The following is a 17,980-nucleotide window of genomic DNA, read 5'->3' as shown; positions in this document are numbered from 1 at the left end:
AACAATAGATCCCTCAGAAGCCAGCATCATTAGACCCTCCAGCAGCCAATAATAGGCCCCTTTCTCAACAGTAGATCCCTCAGCAATATAAAACCCTGCACTCACAACAGTAGACCCCCACCAGCAACAATAGATCCCCCAGAAGCCAGCATCATTAGACCCTCCAGCAACCAATAATAGACCCCTTTCTCAACAGTAGATACCTTGGCAATATAGGATCCTGCACCCACAACAATAGACCCCCACCAACAACAATAGATCCCTCAGAAGCCAGCATTATTAGACCCTCCAGCAGCCAATAAAAGACCCCTTTCTCAACAGTAGATCCCTCAGCAATATAGGACCCTGAACCCACAACATTAGACCCCCCAGCAACAATAGATCCCAATCAGCCAACATCAAAAGACCTCCAGTACACCTCAGCACCCCATACCATTACATACATTCAGGCTAGGTTCACATCTGTACAGGTGGTGCCGCTGCGGATCCACACGAAAATCCGCAGAGAAATTCAGACCCGCGGGCGGGTACCATTAATTCTAATGGCACGCCGCCCACACTGGAAAATGCAACTGTACTGGGAACCGAGGTTCCCGTGCGGGCTACATTTTCAGAAGAAGTGCAGGGACTTCTTTCCCTGCGTGTCACGGGCACGGGAGTCCATTAAAATGAATGGGCTCTCGTGCCCATGCAAAACGCGGCCCGCACAGCCGCATATATGTGAACCGGGCGTCAGCGCTGGAGGTTCCGGAACTGCGTTTCCCCCTGTTCCTGCTGAAAAAAGAAAACCCTAGGCACACTAGTACAAAGCCAGGTGCTCATGCCATGCATCCTTGATGGATTGATTATAACAAAGAAGATATAATTGGGCAATCCAGCCGAGTGACACATTTATTATCACCTTTTGGGAGGGGGTGGACATACAAATTACAAGAGAAAATCTTGCTAATGGAGTCTTCCAAAGGATATACAAAGAAGGCAGATGGTTCTGATAGACATCCTATTGTGTGGAGTTGCAATAATGAAATGATTGACGTACTCTTGTTCTGTATGTGGAATATCAGGCTGAAGACGCACAGCGTGTAATATCGCACGCTTGGGAGACGGGGAGCTGTCTGCCATTTGCTAACAGGAGACCATGGGTCAAGTCCCAGGCGAGGCCTCATCACACTGCCGGCTCTCCTTCCACTCGGCCCTCTGGCTCTTAATTATGATGAATGTTTCTCAAAATGGGCTTAATATAAGTGCTGACAAATACAATTTGTGCCATTTAACTGTTTGGTACAAATTTGGTGGGAGGCAAGAGACGGCTCGGGATTAATTCATCAGTCTCAATTGAGACAACGGGCTGTCCTGGAGAGTTAATTAGCTCCGTATAAGAGAGCGGAGAAATGTTAACCCCGGAGAAATGCATGCTGGAATGCCCATAGACCCTGCACTGGGGACTCCCACACTAAATATCAACTGATTTCTCTGTCCACGTGCTTACACAATCGAATTTATGTCTGTCAATCTGACAAATCCGTCCTGTTACAGATATGTGGAGAAGAAACGGTTTTGCTCAAAACAAAAAAGAATGTGCTGATGTCGGATTTTCCATTCCCTACCCTAAAGCCGAAATCAAGGTAAACGGCCAAATACAGAAATGAATCTGCATGTCTGTCCATCCAGTCCTGATATCTACCCAGTCTGTCTGGCAGGAGACCGGATCTTTCTCTGCTATATATTCACTCCAGCCTGTGAATGGACAGTAAAAGGAGAAGCAGCATACTGACAAACTCATCTGTTACTCTGCTCTCTACTCCTATCAGCAGGTCTCTTTGTCAGCGCATGAGCAGTGATGCAAACCTGACTGGATCTTTGTGCTGCTCCCGTCTTCCATTCTGAGCTCTGCTGTACAAGGACTGCAGGAGGCTGATACCAAATCAAATACAGGTACTTGTGCCTCAATACAGAGCACCTAGTGTGATTTCTATCTGCTGCCTTCTTCCTTTGCTATCTGCTTGAATCACTTTTGACAGGGAAGGGGTGCTCCAGCACACAGCCTGTGATTGACAACCTCATTTGGAATGTATATGGCAGGCATGTCAAACTCAATTTCATTGTGGACCACATCAGCATTATGGTTGCTCTCTAAGGGCCAGTTGTATCTGTAAAACTGGATTTCCAAAGCACTCCACCCCCATTACATCTGATGTCAAGAATCCCCCACCCTCCCTTAATCACAATGCCCCCTCCCCTTACCGTGTGCTGCTGCTGGGAAAAAGCTGGGGTGGAGCTGGGAGGCAGGAAGTGCAGGGTCTGGAGGAGGACCAGAGGAGGCCTGGAGTAAGGTGCTGGAGTCTACTGAATGCCAGTACCAGGGGAGGCTGAGATGAGAGGGTGATACAGCTGAATGGAGAAGTGCAGGATCTGTACGAGGAGTTCTGTCCTCTTCTGTGCTGACGACCGCTTAGACAAGGTGGGGGTGGAGACAAGGTGGGGTGCCACAAAGGCAGGGCAGCAGGAGGGGTGTGAGGGCCACATGAAATAGCCTGGTGGGCCAGATTCAGCATGTGGGCCTTTTGATCGACAAATGTAGTGTATGGGGGAAGGGGGTTTGCCCATTCCCTCCACTCAGATCTCAGATTACACTTGGTTCCCTGCTCTCTCTGTGAAGTGTGTGGAGTCCGATCCCTGCCTTCTGGCGATCAGAAATGCTGTTTTACACTTTGAATGGATATATGTAAGGGTTTACAACCACTTCAAGGCTGGAAGACCGGGACACAGTGATTACTTTCATTCCTCTCCCAGTGTTATGTTATTATTAAACTGTATGGTTCTTATTTAACAGTAAATACAAAATGAAACAGATATCAAACAGAATGCCAAGATGATAAAAGAAACACAGAACAATTATAAATGATACTATTCACTTTCAGTGTCTTCTCTCATTAAAAAAAAATTAATTTTACGCTCGCTTTAAAAAAGCAATTTTATGGTACCAATGCACATTATAAAGCACACACTGCCAGCTACTGGTACTTGTAGGTATTGCAGAAAAGACAGTCATGGGTAGTCGTTATGTGGTTGGATTCAGGCATTTTTTTTATAGGAAGGATATATTTGTAAGATGACAATTTAGACAATTGTAGCATCTGTCACTGTGCAAGTCATTCAAATGCTTTTCTTTCTTGCAGTTGTCATTGTTTATCATTTTTACTACCAGCCAGAATACTTCTCATACTTCTTTGTTCCAGTTCTCTGTCCATCATACAACTCTCGGATACAGACGATCAGTTCTTCCGCATTCTCTCCGGTCAGAGCGGACACTGCAATGATTTTTCCGCTCACCTTCTGTTGCAGGCTCGCTAGCATCTTCCTTGCATCGGGGAGATCTATTTTATTGGCTACGATGATGTGAGGTCGCCGGGTGAGGTTTTCATCAAACTGGCTCAGCTCGTACTGCAAGGAGCGCATTTGAGTCCAGGGCTCAGGGTGTGCCAGGTCCAGGACATAGAGGAGAATCCGGCACCTCTCAATGTGCCGAAGGAAAGACAGGCCCAAACCCCGATTCTGGTGAGCTCCTTGTATGATGCCGGGAATGTCCGCCACTGAGGGGCCAACAAGAGAGAAGGTGTTACAATGCATTTTATTTGACCTGGTTCTAGTGCGTTGGTACTTCTTCTGTATTGCTGTACAGAGGACATGGAATCATTCACATCAGTACCTGCCCCAAAGGAGCTTGCAATCTACAGTCCCCACCACAGTCAAAGCCATACAGTACAACAAATTTATGTGTAAACCAAGCAACCTACTGGTATGTTTGGGACTTGAAAGAGGAAATGATCTAATCAAACACAAAGAGTAAATACAAAACATAAATGACAAATTTCCCATAAGATTCACACCAAGGATCTGCAGTGGCCATACATTATTATTATTATACAGTGTTTATAAAGCACCAATAGTTCACTCAGCGCTGTACATTACAAAGGGGGACAGAACATGTGACAGAACAATACCAATACAATGCAAAACATGAGGGGATTGAGGGCCCTGCTCTTTCGAGCTTACAATCTAGGAGGGAGGGGATGGTGGCACAGGAGGAGATAGCTGTGGGGGATGGAGTGGTAGGAAGAGTGGAGGAGGTCGGCAAGTTAGCAGGGGGTGGGGTAGGCTTCCCTGAAGAGATGGGTTTTCAGGGTGCGCCTAAAGGAGAGGAGAGTAGGTGATAATCTGATGGGTTGGGGCAGGGAGTTCCAGAGGATGGGTGACACCCTGGAGAAGTCCTGGAGGCGGGCATGGGAGGAGGAGACCAGGGAACTAGAGAGAAGGAGGTCTTGTGAGGAGCGGAGTGTACGTGCTGGGCGGTACTTGGATATTAGGTCAGTAATGTAGTTCGGGGCAGTATGGTGGACAGCTTTGTACGTCAGTGTTAGGATTTTGAATTGGATCTGTTGCGCAATCGGAAGCCAGTGGAGGGATTGGCAGAGGGGGGTGGCGGAGATGGAGCGGTTGGAAAGGTGAATGAGTCTGGCAGCCGTATTCAGGATCGACTGAAGCGGGGATAGCCAGCGGTGAGGCAGGCCAGTGAGGAGGGAGTTGCAGTAGTCGAGTTGTGATATGATGAGGGAGTGGATGAGCTGTTTAGTGGTTTCTGGGGTTAGGAACGTGCGGATTTTGGTGATGTTGCATGGAGCAAAATCTGGCAGGTCCCTGCTGAACCGGACGAAATTTTGATCCATGTATGGCCGGCTTTAGCCGTTTATTGGAACTAGGAGGGCTTTTTAAGATAACACAGAAATTCTGCCAAGGACACAGGACAGCTCTGAATTTCTCCGTCCGATGCTGCATCTGCCTCCTGTCAGCTGTAACACTGAGAACCGAGCGATCAAGAGCAGTTCTCAGTGCTCCGTGAGCAGAGAGCTGGTGACTGTCACTCAACGCTCTCTGCTCTGCCCCCATTCCCTACCTGCCCTCCTGTGCTCAGAGGCGGGAGTCGATCGTTGGGAGGCAGAGGCAGGTGCCGGTCCATGGATCTGGGTGGACTACTTCAACTCCCTTCTCGCTGGCCTACCCAAACGAACGCTATCCCCACTCCAGTCAATCCTAAACTCAGCGGCTAGACTCATCCACCTCACCAAGTGCTCCACATCTGCCTCCCCCCTCTGCCAATCCCTTCATTGGCTCCCGATTGCCCAACGCATCAAATTCAAACTGCTAACTCTGACCTACAAAGCCATTCACAATGCCGCCCCGAATTACATAACTGACCTGATACCCAAGTACTACCCTACCCGTGCCCTCCGCTCCTCACAGGACCTCCTACTCTCTAGCTCCCTGGTCTCCTCCTCCCACGCCCGATTACAGGACTTCTCCAGGACTTCCCCCATCCTCTGGAACTCCCTACCCCAATCCATCAGACTGTCACCTACCCTCCTCACCTTCAGGTGCACCCTGAAAACCCTCCTCTTCAGGGAAGCCTACCCCAACCTCCCCTAACACCCGACCTCACCTAACAACTAACCTCCTCCACTCCTCCCACCACTCCATCCCCCACAGCCATCTCCTCCTGTATCACCTTCCCCTCCCTCCTAGATTGTAAGCTCAAAAGAGCAGGGCCCTCTAACCCCTCGCATAGTGTATTGTTACTGTCTTGTCTCATGTTCTGTCCCCCTTGCTACTGTACAGCGCTGAGCATAATCTTTGGCACTATAAAAATACTGTATAATAGTAATAATAATAATAATCCCAACTTTAAAGTTGTGGATCTTTCCCTAGTCTGGATCCGGCTGAGTGAAAACAGCTGACAGAGGACTACAGCCCCCTATCAGCTAAAAATGGGTCACAGGAGTGCAGAATGAACCACACTGAGAAAAAGGAGAAGTACAGACAAATGAGCTTTGGCTGTACTTCTCCTTCAAAGCTTCATTCATACAGATATCCCAGCTGAAGCTTTCTCCCTACCTTGACAGAGAAGGTGAAAAATGGTGTACATGTCATAAACAGACCAGGCTCTCCACTAAACCTGTGCCACTCTAATAGTCCTCCAGCATCCTCTAAATGCTGAAATAAGAAAGCAGCATGGAAAGGCTGCAGCCAAGGTCATCCAAGCATAACAAAATATTTTTTCATGCAAGCTATGTCTAAACTCATGCTTGTGATTTTTTTTTTTTTTTCTTGGAAGTCAAAGATAACTTTCTGAGACAAGCCTGGACTTACCTGCAATCTGTTCATAGTCTTGGTAATTGATGACACCAACATGGGGGTTGAGGGTGGTGAAAGGGTATGCCGCCACAGCAGGTCGGGCGTTGGATAGAAGACGTAACAGAGAAGACTTTCCAGCATTAGGGAAACCAACCTAGAAGAGAAAGCGTGCTTGTTGTAAGAGGCCTTTGCTGCATTTTTATAAACACAGGAATGCATTTGAAAGGTGAAGTAAGCACTGTGGTCAGCCTACCCCCTATGAGTAAGTGCGGTTGCACGAAACGCGTCAGGGAGGAACTGCGGCACAGTGACGTTTTACTGCCGCCGGCACCATTGGGGTCCTGGCGGCCAGCTTACTTTCTTGTCTGGTCAGTATTATATTTTTATACCCTTTTTGCTGGATGGAATAAACACACGCATGTTCAAACGGTATCACGCTATTCTGGCCTCCTTTTTTCTCTGGGGCTCTTGGGTGAGCTTCCAATTACCTACAGAGTCAAGAGCAATAGGAGACAGAGCCATGCGTGACAGCTGAGGGTCCACAACGCAGAACTAGACCAGATCTCGCTTCAGATGAGCCCTGGAGTCATACCTTAAGAGGGGTTATCTCTTACATGCGCATATTGATTGTGCATCTGGTGAGTGCACAATCCTATATTAATTTTGGATATCGCTATATATCATTTTCTGGTCATCACCATATATCTACAGGGATCCAACCGATCCCCCACTCCACTCCACCTATTGAGGAGATTGTGAACTGAGCACCTATACCATATTGAAGTCACTCTATTAGTGACAGGATTAGAACTTTTTATTTACCTGCGTTTTGCAGTTATACACCTTTGCACTTATGTAATTTTATGTGTTTTACTTATCTTTACAAGCGCTGCACTCTTATCTTTACTGTGGTCAGCCTGTAAGTGTTGATTTTTAGTCAGGATAACAGGGCTAAAATCTCTTCTTAGGACTTAGGTGCCAGTGATCCCTTCCATAAGCACATGTAAAACAGATTCCCAGCCTGCGTAGAGTTGTCAGGGTAGAATGTTGTCACAGGGTCTCTTTAAAGTGAACCTGTTACTTTGCTCAAATGCTTTTACCCCAAAACACTTTTATGGAGCAAATGAAAATTAATATTTTTATAATTCAGAGTATTAGATTTACTATATGGAGAGGATACAGATTTAAAAAAAGTAAGCAGGAACAGACTTCATGGTTAACCTAAGAGCGCAACAGTACCATGCCAGCATGCGCCATGGTCTTCAGTTCCAGCTGGAGTAACCTCTCTTCCCCGGGTTCTCCGGGTATTGTCGTTACTGGGGCTCGGTTTTCATTGCTGAGGAAGAATCGGTTTCCTTTTCCACCAATCCCACCGTGAACGGCTACGAACTCCTCGCCCGAGGTGGAGAGATCCACAAGGACCACGCCATCTTCCTTCACCAGCGTTCCAATGGGAACCTAAAAACACATAAAGTACATAAAGTATCATCCTGATATTGCGGATTTCTTTTTAAAGAGGAATTTCAGTCTAGAAAGTATCCAGTGGTCAGCAGTAAACCCCACTGTATCAGAAGCCTTGCTGGATGGAATTTGCTGACCTCTGACCCCCAGACTACATACTAATTTTAAGTCTAACAGTTAATAGAGGAAAGCACACAAAGAATTTTGTTCAGTGGACATATATGGTAAAAATATCAAAGGTTCCCCCTGCATCAGGGCTTAGTGAGTGTTGCCGTAAGTGTATTCTGGGATAGTCTTTAGAGCAGCCTTTCTCAACCAGGGTGCCCAGGCACCCTGGGGTGCCTTGAGGGTTCTTCAGGGGTGCCTTGGCAAAATGTCTAAAAATTGCCCAAAACTTGTATACAAGCCAGCGGGTGGAACAAATCTGCCTTTTAGTTACACAGAGACACAGGTTTTCATTGTGCACCATTACCACCTTCTAGCCTCTGGCGTCCTGACAACCAATGACATCATCAGTTGATAAGGAGGATGTCAGCTGCCTGCACAGCATCCTAGTTTGACCCTCCCCCGCCCCTCTCCATCAGTGCTGGGGTCACATTAACTGAGTGATGGAGAAAAACTGAGGGAGAGGAGAAACACTGGAATACTAGTCAGTACCAGTGAATGAAAGTGTATTTGCTTTGGAAGAATAAATCCCCTCTAATGTTGGGTGTCCTACATGTGTTGCTGCGTTATATAAAACTATTAGAATAGTTTTTCCCATTTTAGAATGGGGTGCCTCGAGACTTTCCATAATTATAAAGAGTGTTTCAAGACTGTCTATAATTATAAAGGGTGCCTCGGGACTGTCTACATTTGAAAGGGTGCCTTGACCGAAAAAAGGTTGAGAAGCACTGCTTTAGGGAATGCATTTAGATATATGCTCTAATAGCTAATACATTTAACTACATGGAAAATATTGCCTCACTGCTTTTGTCAAAAGTTTGCACAGAACTTATGGTCAAATTACAAAAAAAAAAGTAAGATTTTACATAAACGTTTGCTCAAATCCTTGTTGACCCCCGGTTCACATCTGTGCGGGTGTCAACCCGCACAGACAAATGCAGACCCGCGGGTGGGTGACATTAATTGTAATGGCATGCCGCCCGCACTGGAAAACTCAACCGTACTGGGAACCGAGGTTCCCGTGTGGGCTGCGTTTTCCAAAGAAGTGCAGGGACTTCTTCCCTGCGTGTCAAGGGCATGGGAGCCCATTCAAATGAATGGGCTCTCGTGCCCGTGCAAAACGCGGCCGCATAGATGTGAACCGAGGGTTATAGTTCACAGGAAGTATATTATTGTGTTATCAGCATCATAGATCTAAAAGATACATTAAAATATCTCTTTTGCAAAAAAAATGCTGCTACAGGCTCCTACGCCAGTCAGCCACATGACCAAATGCTTAGGCACTGGGTCAGAATTCGGCCACTGATTGGCCATCTCTGTCTGAATGTTATTTTCCTAAGCTCTGGGTCACATCGCTGCGTCTTCAAGTGCAACATGCGATTTACAAATCACACCTGAAGTTGCATCTAATTCTATGGCTTAATGGGTGCGATTTCAAAAAAAGTTCCTGCATTACTTTTTCACCACTTCAGTGCGATTTAACTCTCATAGACTATAAGGTGAATGGCAATGAAAATCACGCCTGTGTCCATATCAGCGTTACACTGAAGTCCCGCTTTAAATGGGACCACACCACTTTAAAATCGCATTTGAAGTGAACCAGGACTAAATCCCTTTATCTAAAAGTAGGTTGTGTGATCTCAGTTGAAACAGCTTAGGGAATTGACGACGTCCATTTCTTCCTGCAATGGCGATATTATTCTGATGAGCTGAAAAACTGCACTTACCTTAATAAAGACATTTTCTCCACCTCTTCCGTAGCAGTTACTGCTGCGCCCTCGCCGTCCATCAATACCCCGGTATAGAGGAACAATGGAGGCTAAAGACTTCACACAGGGATCCACTGAGAAGTAAAATGTAACTCAGAGACATTATGGAGACAACTTTGAAAACGATTTCACAAGTCTATGTTAGTAAATCACAATGTTTCCCATATAATCCGATAAGGATGCTATTGTAGATTTTCTAGAGAACATTACAGAACGAAATCTGGCATCTGCCTTTTTACTCTGAGTAAAGCCGCATTTAAAACGCAGTATACTAAAAATATAAAAACAAGTCACTTGTCAATAACTCATCGCTGTAAAGAACCGCTGTCGGCCAACACAATTATATAGCCATCCAGCATCCAAGCAAATCCCGTACCTTTTATTATCACATGTCCTCCGTTTCCTCCATCCCCTCCATCTGGTCCTCCAAACTGTTTCCGAGGCTCACTGTGAAAACAGCAGGCCCCATCTCCACCAGCTCCTCCCACTACTTTTACTTTACGGTGATCAACAAAGTAACGAGTCTAAAAAATAAAACAAAATACAGAGAAAAAAATATACAAAACTATTATTTTTAGGCCAATTGTATAATTTCTGTAGTTGCAATTTATAGTCCATTTTCTACTCCAGGGAGCTTTAGTTTCACCAGAGGTACTCCGGGTCTGTTATTTCAATGGTTTATAGGGTGCAATGTGAAAATATTGTAAATGGTATACGGTTCACTGAAGCCCTAAAATAATATGCTGCCCCTTGGGATCCAGGAAGAACAGCATGCTGTACTTTGCGTTCCCAGAATAATGGTATGCTGCCCCCTGGGACCCCAGAATAATGGTATGCTGTCCCTTGGGACCCCAGAATAATGGTATGCTGTCCCTTGGGACCCCAGAATAATGGTATGCTGTCCCTTGGGACCCCAGAATAATGGTATGCTGTCCCTTGGGACCCCAGAATAATGGTATGCTGTCCCTTGGGACCCCAGAATAATGGTATGCTGTCTCCTGGGACCCCAGAAGATTGGTATGACCTTCCTTGGGACCCCAGAACAATGGTATGCTGTCCCCTGGGACCCCAGAATAATGGTATGCTGTCCCCTAGGACCCCAGAATAATGGTATGACCTTCCTTGGGACCCCAGAATAATGGTATGCTGTCCCCTGGGACCCCAGAATAATGGTATGCTGTCCCTTGAGACCCTAGAACAATGGTATGCTGTCCCCTGGGACCCCAGAATAATGGTATGCTGTCCCCTGGGACCCCAGAATAATGGCATGCTGTCCCTTGGGACCCCAGAACAATGGTATGCTGTCCCCTGGGACCCCAGAATAATGATATGACCTTCCTTGGGATCCCAGAATAATGATATAACCTTCCTTGGGACCCCAGAATAATGGTATGCTGTCCCCTAGGGCCCCAGAATAATGGTATGCTGTCCCCTGGGACCCCAGAATAATGGTATGCTGTCCCCTAGGACCCCAGAATAATGGTATGCTGTCCCCTGGGACCCCAGAATAATGGTATGCTGTCCCCTGGGACCCCAGAATAATGGTATGCTGTCCCCTGGGACCCCAGAATAATGGTATGCTGGAGCAATGACGCACCGACACTCAGGGTTCAGAGAACAATGACACCCTTTAGGCAGGACCATGCTTAGTGTGACTATATACAGACGCTAGGAAATAGATGCGAATTCTCTGGAGTTGCTTACCAGATTCTTCTCACTTAACTCTCTCTTCCTCTTGGTGTAGGTTTTCTGCTTGGCATACAGTGGGATGTCAGTGGACAGGGAGCGGTGATGTGACACAAACGGGGCCGGTAGTGAGGATGGAAAATGAACACTTTGGCAAATGATTGCTTGGCACAATGGAACCCGGTCAGACAAGGCACGCAGCCGAGACAATAACTGCACGGCCAACATCGCTACCTGTAAAAAGAAAAGCACACACTGCTAGCGGGGTATCTTCAGTCTTGCACACTTGTACCGGCTCCTCTCCTGCACTCAAATTGCTTACTATAATTTCACTGCACACTGGGAGTCAAATACAGCCTGCCTCATTACCTGGCTGGAGCACAACCAGCCCTTTCCTCCCCCAGCTTGAGTGTCCCTGGTGTGCCCCTTTCATTCATTGGGTTTCAGTTCATTTAAACATGGAGGCTCAGCATTTAATGCAGGTGTAAGTTATATACAGTCCCTCCCACCAACCATAATCTGCCTTAACTGCATATAGAAACACAGAGGTGCAGTGGCACCAAAATAAGGTATGAGACAGAAAATGTCATTAGCATGTTGATGAAGCCAGAGTGGGAAGTTGATGAAGGCAAATACTCTGTTTTCCTTAACCCCTTGGTGCCGGCAGCACATATATGCGACCTCTTGGCGAGTGGGCCCTAACGCTGTATATGTTCGTACCTAAAGGTACACAGACCTGGGCCGTAAGTGCTGCTGGCGCCTAATGGAAAGCTCCCATCTCTACTTGTGATTGGGAACTTTCGGATCATGTGACCGCTGTGACTGCCAATCACAGGTGGTCATATGATCAAAACCCCGCCACCTAAAACCCCTTAAAGCAGTGGTTCTCAACCTGTGGGTCGTGACCCCTTTGGGGGTTGAACGACCCTTTCACAGGGTCCCCTAAGACCATCAGAAAACACATATTTCCGATGTGTAAAGAGCAGCTACTGTGTAGAAAGCAGCTGCTGTGTTGAAAGCAGCTACTGTGTTGAAAGCAGCACTATTGGAGGTAAAACGACACTCATGAATTATAATTACTGGGTAAATAATTTTATGGTTGGGGGTCACCACAACATGAGGAGCTGTATTAAAGGGTCACGGCATTAGGAAGGTTGAGAACCACTGCCTTAAAGGGATGGTAGGGAGTGGAAAGGGATTAGAACACCCAGCGGGAATGCAGATCTGACACCTCCAGCGCCAAATGTATGTGTTGGAAAGGGATGCTGCGGGATCTGTTGTCGGTAGGGGAGATGTTGCAGGGGGAGAAATCTACTGTTGCGGAGAGGAGTCTTAAATTACTAGAGGGATCTACTGCTGGGGGAGAGCCTATTGTTGCTGGCTCCTGGAGGATCTATTGATCCAGTCTACTGGGGGATCTATTTTCAATGGTGGGATATAGTGTTGCGGGGGGGAATCTACCATTGTGTGGAGGAATTGTCTGTTGCTAGGGGGGATCTACTTCTGGGGGAGTGCCTATTGTTGCTTGCTCCTGGAGGATCTATTGATCCGGTCTACTGGGGGATCTATTGTCGATGGGGGGGAATCTACCACTGTGTGAAGGAATATTATGTTGCGAGGGGGATCTACTGCTGGGGATGAGCCTACTGTTGCTGGCTCCTAGAGGATCTTTTGATCCGGTCTACTGGGGGATTTATTGTTGATGGGGGAAAATCTACCACTGTGTGAAGGAATCTTACGTTGCTGGGGGGATCTACTACTGGGGGAGAGCCTATTGCTGCTGGCTCCTGGAGGATCTATTGATCCGGTCTACTGGGGGATCCATTGCCAATGGTGGGATATAGTGTTGCAGGGGGAAAATCTACCATTGTGTGGAGGAATCTTCTGTTGCTAGGGGGATCTACTGCTGGGGAAGAGCCTACTGTTGCTGGCTCCTGGAGGATCTATTGTCGATGGGGGGAAATCTATTGTTGTGTGAAGGAATCTTATGTTGCTAGGGGGATCTACTGCTGGGGGAGAGCCTATTGTTGCTGGCTCCTGGAGGATCTATTGATCCTGTATACTAGGGGACCTATTGTCGATGGGGGGAAATCTACCGTTGTGTGAAGGAATCTTATGTTGCTAGGGGGACTACTGCTGGGGGAGAGCCTATTGTTGCTGGCTCCTGGAGGATCTATTGATCCTGTCTACTGGGGGATCTATTGTCGATGGGGGGAAATCTACCGTTGTGTGAAGGAATCTTATGTTGCTAGGGGGATCTACTGCTGGGGGAGAGCCTATTGTTGCTGAATCCTGGAGGGTCTATTGATGCTGGCTGCTAAGGGATCTATTGTTGCTGAAGTACATCTACAAGGGGTCGTCAAAACGTTTCTGCACTTTTATACATATATATTCTACAGGATTTATATAGCGCCTACAGTTTGTGTAGTGCTTTACAACATAAGGGCAGACAGTACAGTTACAATTTCATACAGTAGGATATATTTTAAAAAGTGCAGAAACTTTTTGAAGAACCCTCATATTATTGCTGGTGGGGGATCTATTGTTAACAAAGGGATCTATTGTTGCTGGAGGGGTCTTTGGTTGTGGGCTGCAGGGGATCTATTTTGCTGCCTTTTTTGGTATCATTAACACATTTCATACAAACTTACTTCCACAACATGATCCTGGGTTCTCTATTCTCTACTGTGGGCAGTACTGGGAGGTGGGTAGGGGGCGGAGACAAGAGACGGTGGGTACGCAGCAAAGACAAGGAGTGGCTCGGGGAAGGGAATTACCTGCACCTATTCTCTAAGGTAAACAAAATTCCTTGAGAAGACCTGTCAGGTTTTTATTGCTTTTTATCCCCCATCAGGGGACACCTAACCCTCTCTATTCATCCTGTTTACTGTTATCAACAAATGTGAAAGTAAAAAAAAAAAATCCCAAATTCTGTGTTGATATTAGAACAGGAACAGAGGCAAAATCCTGCAGTGGGGACCAGGGGCGGACTGACCATTCGAGAACTCGGGCACTGCCCGAGGGCCCGGGGTCGGTAGGGGGCCCTATGAAATGCCCCTGGTACCTTTTATAGGCTTTGAGTGTGGGCAAGGACACAGGGGCCCTATGATCCCCTATTGCCCGGGGGCCCCATAAGTTGTCAGTCCGCCCCTGGTGGGGACACTTGTTCCAGTGACCGTGGAGACACCCTGGGATCCCCTCTCATTTCCTGTTTTATTGTATAGGACAGGAAATGAAGGAAAATCTTTGCAAAGAGACAAACATAACCGACATGGGTTACATCCCTCCCTTAGGCTTCATTTGGATGTATGGTTTTGGGGGGGGGGGGGCAAAAATGTGGAGTTGAGCCATGTTTTTGCTGCCTGCCAAAATCCCCCCTCCATCCCAAACTGCAATACGCAGTAGATGGGGGAATTTACATGCCGTGGTTGCGATGCTTTGGGGTTTATTTACTAAAGCTGGCTCACTCAGAATCTCGTTCACCTGTGCATGGTAGCCAATCAGCTTCTATCCTCAGCTTGTTCAATTAAGCTTTACCAATGAAACCTGGAAGCTGATTGGTTTCTGTGCAGAAGTGCACAAGATTCTAAGTGAACCAACTTTAGTAAATAAACCCATTTGTGTCTGCAGCAAAGGTTTACCTGACAGGCCCGCCGAATGCTACACACTCCAGCAAATGGGGAAGCGCTGCAAATACTCCACAACCGCATGCAATGCACATGATTGCAGCACATTTGTTGGCAAAAATGGCGTTAAAACAGGCGGTGAGGAGGCGTCGCATCGCCACAGTAGCCTCTGAAGTGCGATCCCAACACGGCTCGGACTTCAGGGGGAAAGGAGATTCAGACGCACGTGTGAATCTAGCCTTACTCTATCCAAAATTTAAAAAAAAGTTTTGCCTTTAGTGACAGTTTAAAAACTAAACGGGCATGTGGAGGAGCAGCAGGAGGCTAGTCTGCCCTGGCACTCCAGGAGATATCTCAACATTGTCCAGCTGTTGTGGAACTAACAGTCCCAGCTAGGTCACCTTGAACAGAGGACAGCTCATTCTCCACAAACTAGCTACCATGTTTGTCCATACACAGACCGGCCATTCCCTACAACTCACCTTACAGCAGTTCTCATCCTCCACATTTCCTCCTTCACAGACTATGCAAGATTGTCCTCACTACCGGAGACATCTTGCCAGAGCCCAGCCTATGTAAGTCTATGGCGTTTGGTCTACAGAAAAATGGCCGCCGGCGTACAGCCTAAGCGTTGCCTTTTGGAGACACAAAGCATTGTACAGGCTTTTAGACGTTGCACGTGAGGGCCATCTAGGCTGCCGTAGTGCTGATATCGGTTCGGAGGTGTTAGGAAGTGCCTCTGAAACACAAGGCTTTAAAACAGAAATGAATATTCTGCCCAAGAAAAGCTGGCATGTGCGCAATAAGGACAATGTTGCGCGTGTGCGGAAGGACGAAGCCGAGGCCGCGGAGGAGGAGCGTAAGCGCATTAAGAGAGTGGAGCTCGCGGAACAAGAGGCCAGGACAGACTTCCTCCGTAAGAAGGCCAGGTTGTCATTGGCAAGTCCCTCCGGTAGTGATGTGGTTGCAGCGAGCGGACAACCTGCTCATGTCAACTTCTTCCAGGATGTGGAGGATGGCGGCAAAGGGACCAACCAAGGAAACAAGGAGTACGAAGAGGAGAAGCAAAAAGAAAAGGAGCGCCGAGAGAAGGCGCTGGGCATTCTGACCTACCTGGGGCAAAGTTCAGCCGAATCCCAGACCTGCCCCCCCTGGTACCAGGAGGTCCCGACCCGATGCAAAGATGGCGAGGACTCCACCAAGGACGAGAAGCTGAAAGGAAAGCTGGACCCGCTCTGTGATATGGAGAAATACCTCCACAAAAAGACGGGGGAGAAAAAGAAACACTCTGAGAAAAAACATAAGAAACATAAAAAAACCAAAGAGGAGGAGAGGAGGCCCAAACCGTCCATGGAGCAACTGCGGCAGGAACGCCTGAAGAGGGAGGCTGCGGAGAGGGCGCGTGCCGAAACATTGCTGTCCGGGAAGAAAAATCCCTCCACTCCAGAGGAAGAGATGGACGACCGGAAAAGACGGTACAACTCGCAGTTCAATCCGCAGGCTGCCCGAAAACCCAAAGTACGAGAGGAGCCCTGGAGACACCTGGATTAAATAGACACTGGACTGGTACCATTGGTGTTCAGCATGTATATTTCACCTTTTTATAGAGACTAGAAGACTTTCCAGAGAAAGAGATGGATGACTGGAAAAGACGGTACAACTCGAAGACCGCCTGAAAACCCAAAATACGAGAGGAGCCCTGGAGACATCTGGATTAAATAGACACTGGACTGGTACCATTGGTGTTCAGCATGTGTATTTCACCTTTTTATAGAGACTAGAAGACTTTTCAGAGGAAGAGATGGATGACTGGTAAAGATGGTACAACTCGAAGACCGCCTGAAAACCCAAAATACGAGAGGAGCCCTGGAGACATCTGGATTAAATAGACACTGGACTGGTACCATTGGTGTTCAGCATGTGTATTTCACCTTTTTATAGAGACTAGAAGACTTTTCAGAGGAAGAGATGGATGACTGGAAAAGACGGTACAACTGGCAGTTCAATCTGCAGGCCGCCAGTTGAACTGCCAGTTGTACCGTCTTTTCCAGTTGTCCATCACTTCCTCTGTAAAGTCTTCTAGTCTCTATAAAAGGTGAAATATACATGCTGATCAAGAAGGGTACCAGTCCAGTGTCTATGTAATACAGATGTCCCACCCAAAGTACGAGTGGAGACATCTGTATTACATAGACACTGGACTTTTACCCTTCTTGATCAGCATGTATATTTCACCTTCTATAGAGACTTGAAGACTTTCCAGAGGAAGTGATGGACGACTGGAAAAGACGGTACAACTGGCAGTTCAATCCGCAGGCCACCTGAAAACCCAAATTACGAGAGGAGCCCTGGAGACACCTGGATTAAATAGACACTGGACCATTGGTGATCAGCATGTATACTTCACCTTCTATAAAGACTTGAAGACTTTCCAGAGGAAGTGATGGACAACTGGAAAAGACGGTACAACTGGCAGTTCAATCCGCAGGCCACCCGAAAACCCAAAGTAGGAGAGGAGCCCTGGAGAAATCTGGATTAAATAGACACTGGACCATTGGTGATCAGCATGTATATTTCACCTTCTATAGCGACTAGAAGACTTTACCTGCATGGAAACAATAAAGATCTTTTGGCCGGGAGAACTTGTCCTGTCCGCTCTGTTGTCAGCTAGAAAATGGTACCGAGGGAATAATTTCTGAGTTTAGGAGGTTGGGGGTGTTGCTAAATTTGTTGAAAGGTGACCGGGACTGTTTGGCCTTGCAGGGTGGGCAGGATGAAAAATGTACCGATGTATATAAAAATGAAAAAATACACTGAAGCTAATTTTAGGGAACCAAAAAGAATCAAATGACCCAATTTTTTAGTAAAATATAAAAGACGAGGTTACACCGAGTAAATATTCAACATGTCAAACCTTAAATTTGCGTGCGCTCGTGAAATGTGGCACACATGAGTACCCTATATCTTCTATAGGTGACGCTTTTAAAGCCCCTTCTAGGTCATCAGTTTAGCGACACAGAGGAAGTCTGGAGCTGGAATTATTGCTCTCATTCTGGTGTGTGTGGGGATATGTAACGTGTATCG

At 47.0% G+C, this 17,980-nt stretch overlaps 2 protein-coding genes across 2 annotated transcripts; one reads left to right on the top strand and one right to left on the bottom strand.

The window, feature by feature from the left end:
• Positions 1-2,960: 2,960 nt before the first annotated feature.
• MTG2 (mitochondrial ribosome associated GTPase 2) lies at positions 2,961-15,467 on the bottom strand. Its single transcript, XM_089661517.1, has 7 exons — positions 15,379-15,467; positions 11,289-11,504; positions 9,961-10,108; positions 9,543-9,658; positions 7,429-7,647; positions 6,205-6,343; positions 2,961-3,593 (listed from the first exon to the last, which is right to left on the bottom strand). Exons 2-7 carry the CDS (start codon positions 11,496-11,498, stop codon positions 3,202-3,204), a joined length of 1,224 nt encoding a protein of 407 aa, XP_089517643.1. The 5' UTR covers positions 11,499-11,504; positions 15,379-15,467; the 3' UTR covers positions 2,961-3,201.
• Positions 15,468-15,586: 119 nt separating this feature from the next.
• On the top strand, positions 15,587-16,917 carry LENG1 (leukocyte receptor cluster member 1). Its single transcript, XM_089661516.1, has one exon. The coding sequence runs from the start codon at positions 15,662-15,664 to the stop codon at positions 16,445-16,447; it is 786 nt and encodes a 261-aa protein (XP_089517642.1). The 5' UTR covers positions 15,587-15,661; the 3' UTR covers positions 16,448-16,917.
• Positions 16,918-17,980: the final 1,063 nt, after the last annotated feature.

Source organism: Staurois parvus, unplaced genomic scaffold, assembly GCF_062004578.1.
Source record: "Staurois parvus isolate SC_StPar_1 unplaced genomic scaffold, SC_StPar_1.0 ptg001349l, whole genome shotgun sequence".
Lineage (NCBI taxonomy): Eukaryota > Metazoa > Chordata > Amphibia > Anura > Ranidae > Staurois > Staurois parvus.
The sequence above is the reverse complement of the archived record's forward strand: the minus strand, read 5'-3'. Positions and strand labels throughout refer to the sequence as shown.

What these genes read in the sequence shown, in the direction of transcription:
- LENG1 (XM_089661516.1), top strand. Translation starts at nt 15,662, where the DNA reads ATGAATATTCTGCCCAAGAAAAGCTGGCATGTGCGCAATAAGGACAAT.
- MTG2 (XM_089661517.1), bottom strand. Translation starts at nt 11,498, where the DNA reads ATGTTGGCCGTGCAGTTATTGTCTCGGCTGCGTGCCTTGTCTGACCGG. An exon ending in GAGAAAATGTCTTTATTAAG is followed by an intron (nt 7,648 to 9,542) that starts GTAAGTGCAGTT and finishes ATGTGTTTTTAG; the next exon opens with GTTCCCATTGGAACGCTGGT. An exon ending in CCATGGCGCATGCTGGCATG is followed by an intron (nt 6,344 to 7,428) that starts GTACTGTTGCGC and finishes TTTCTCTTCTAG; the next exon opens with GTTGGTTTCCCTAATGCTGG.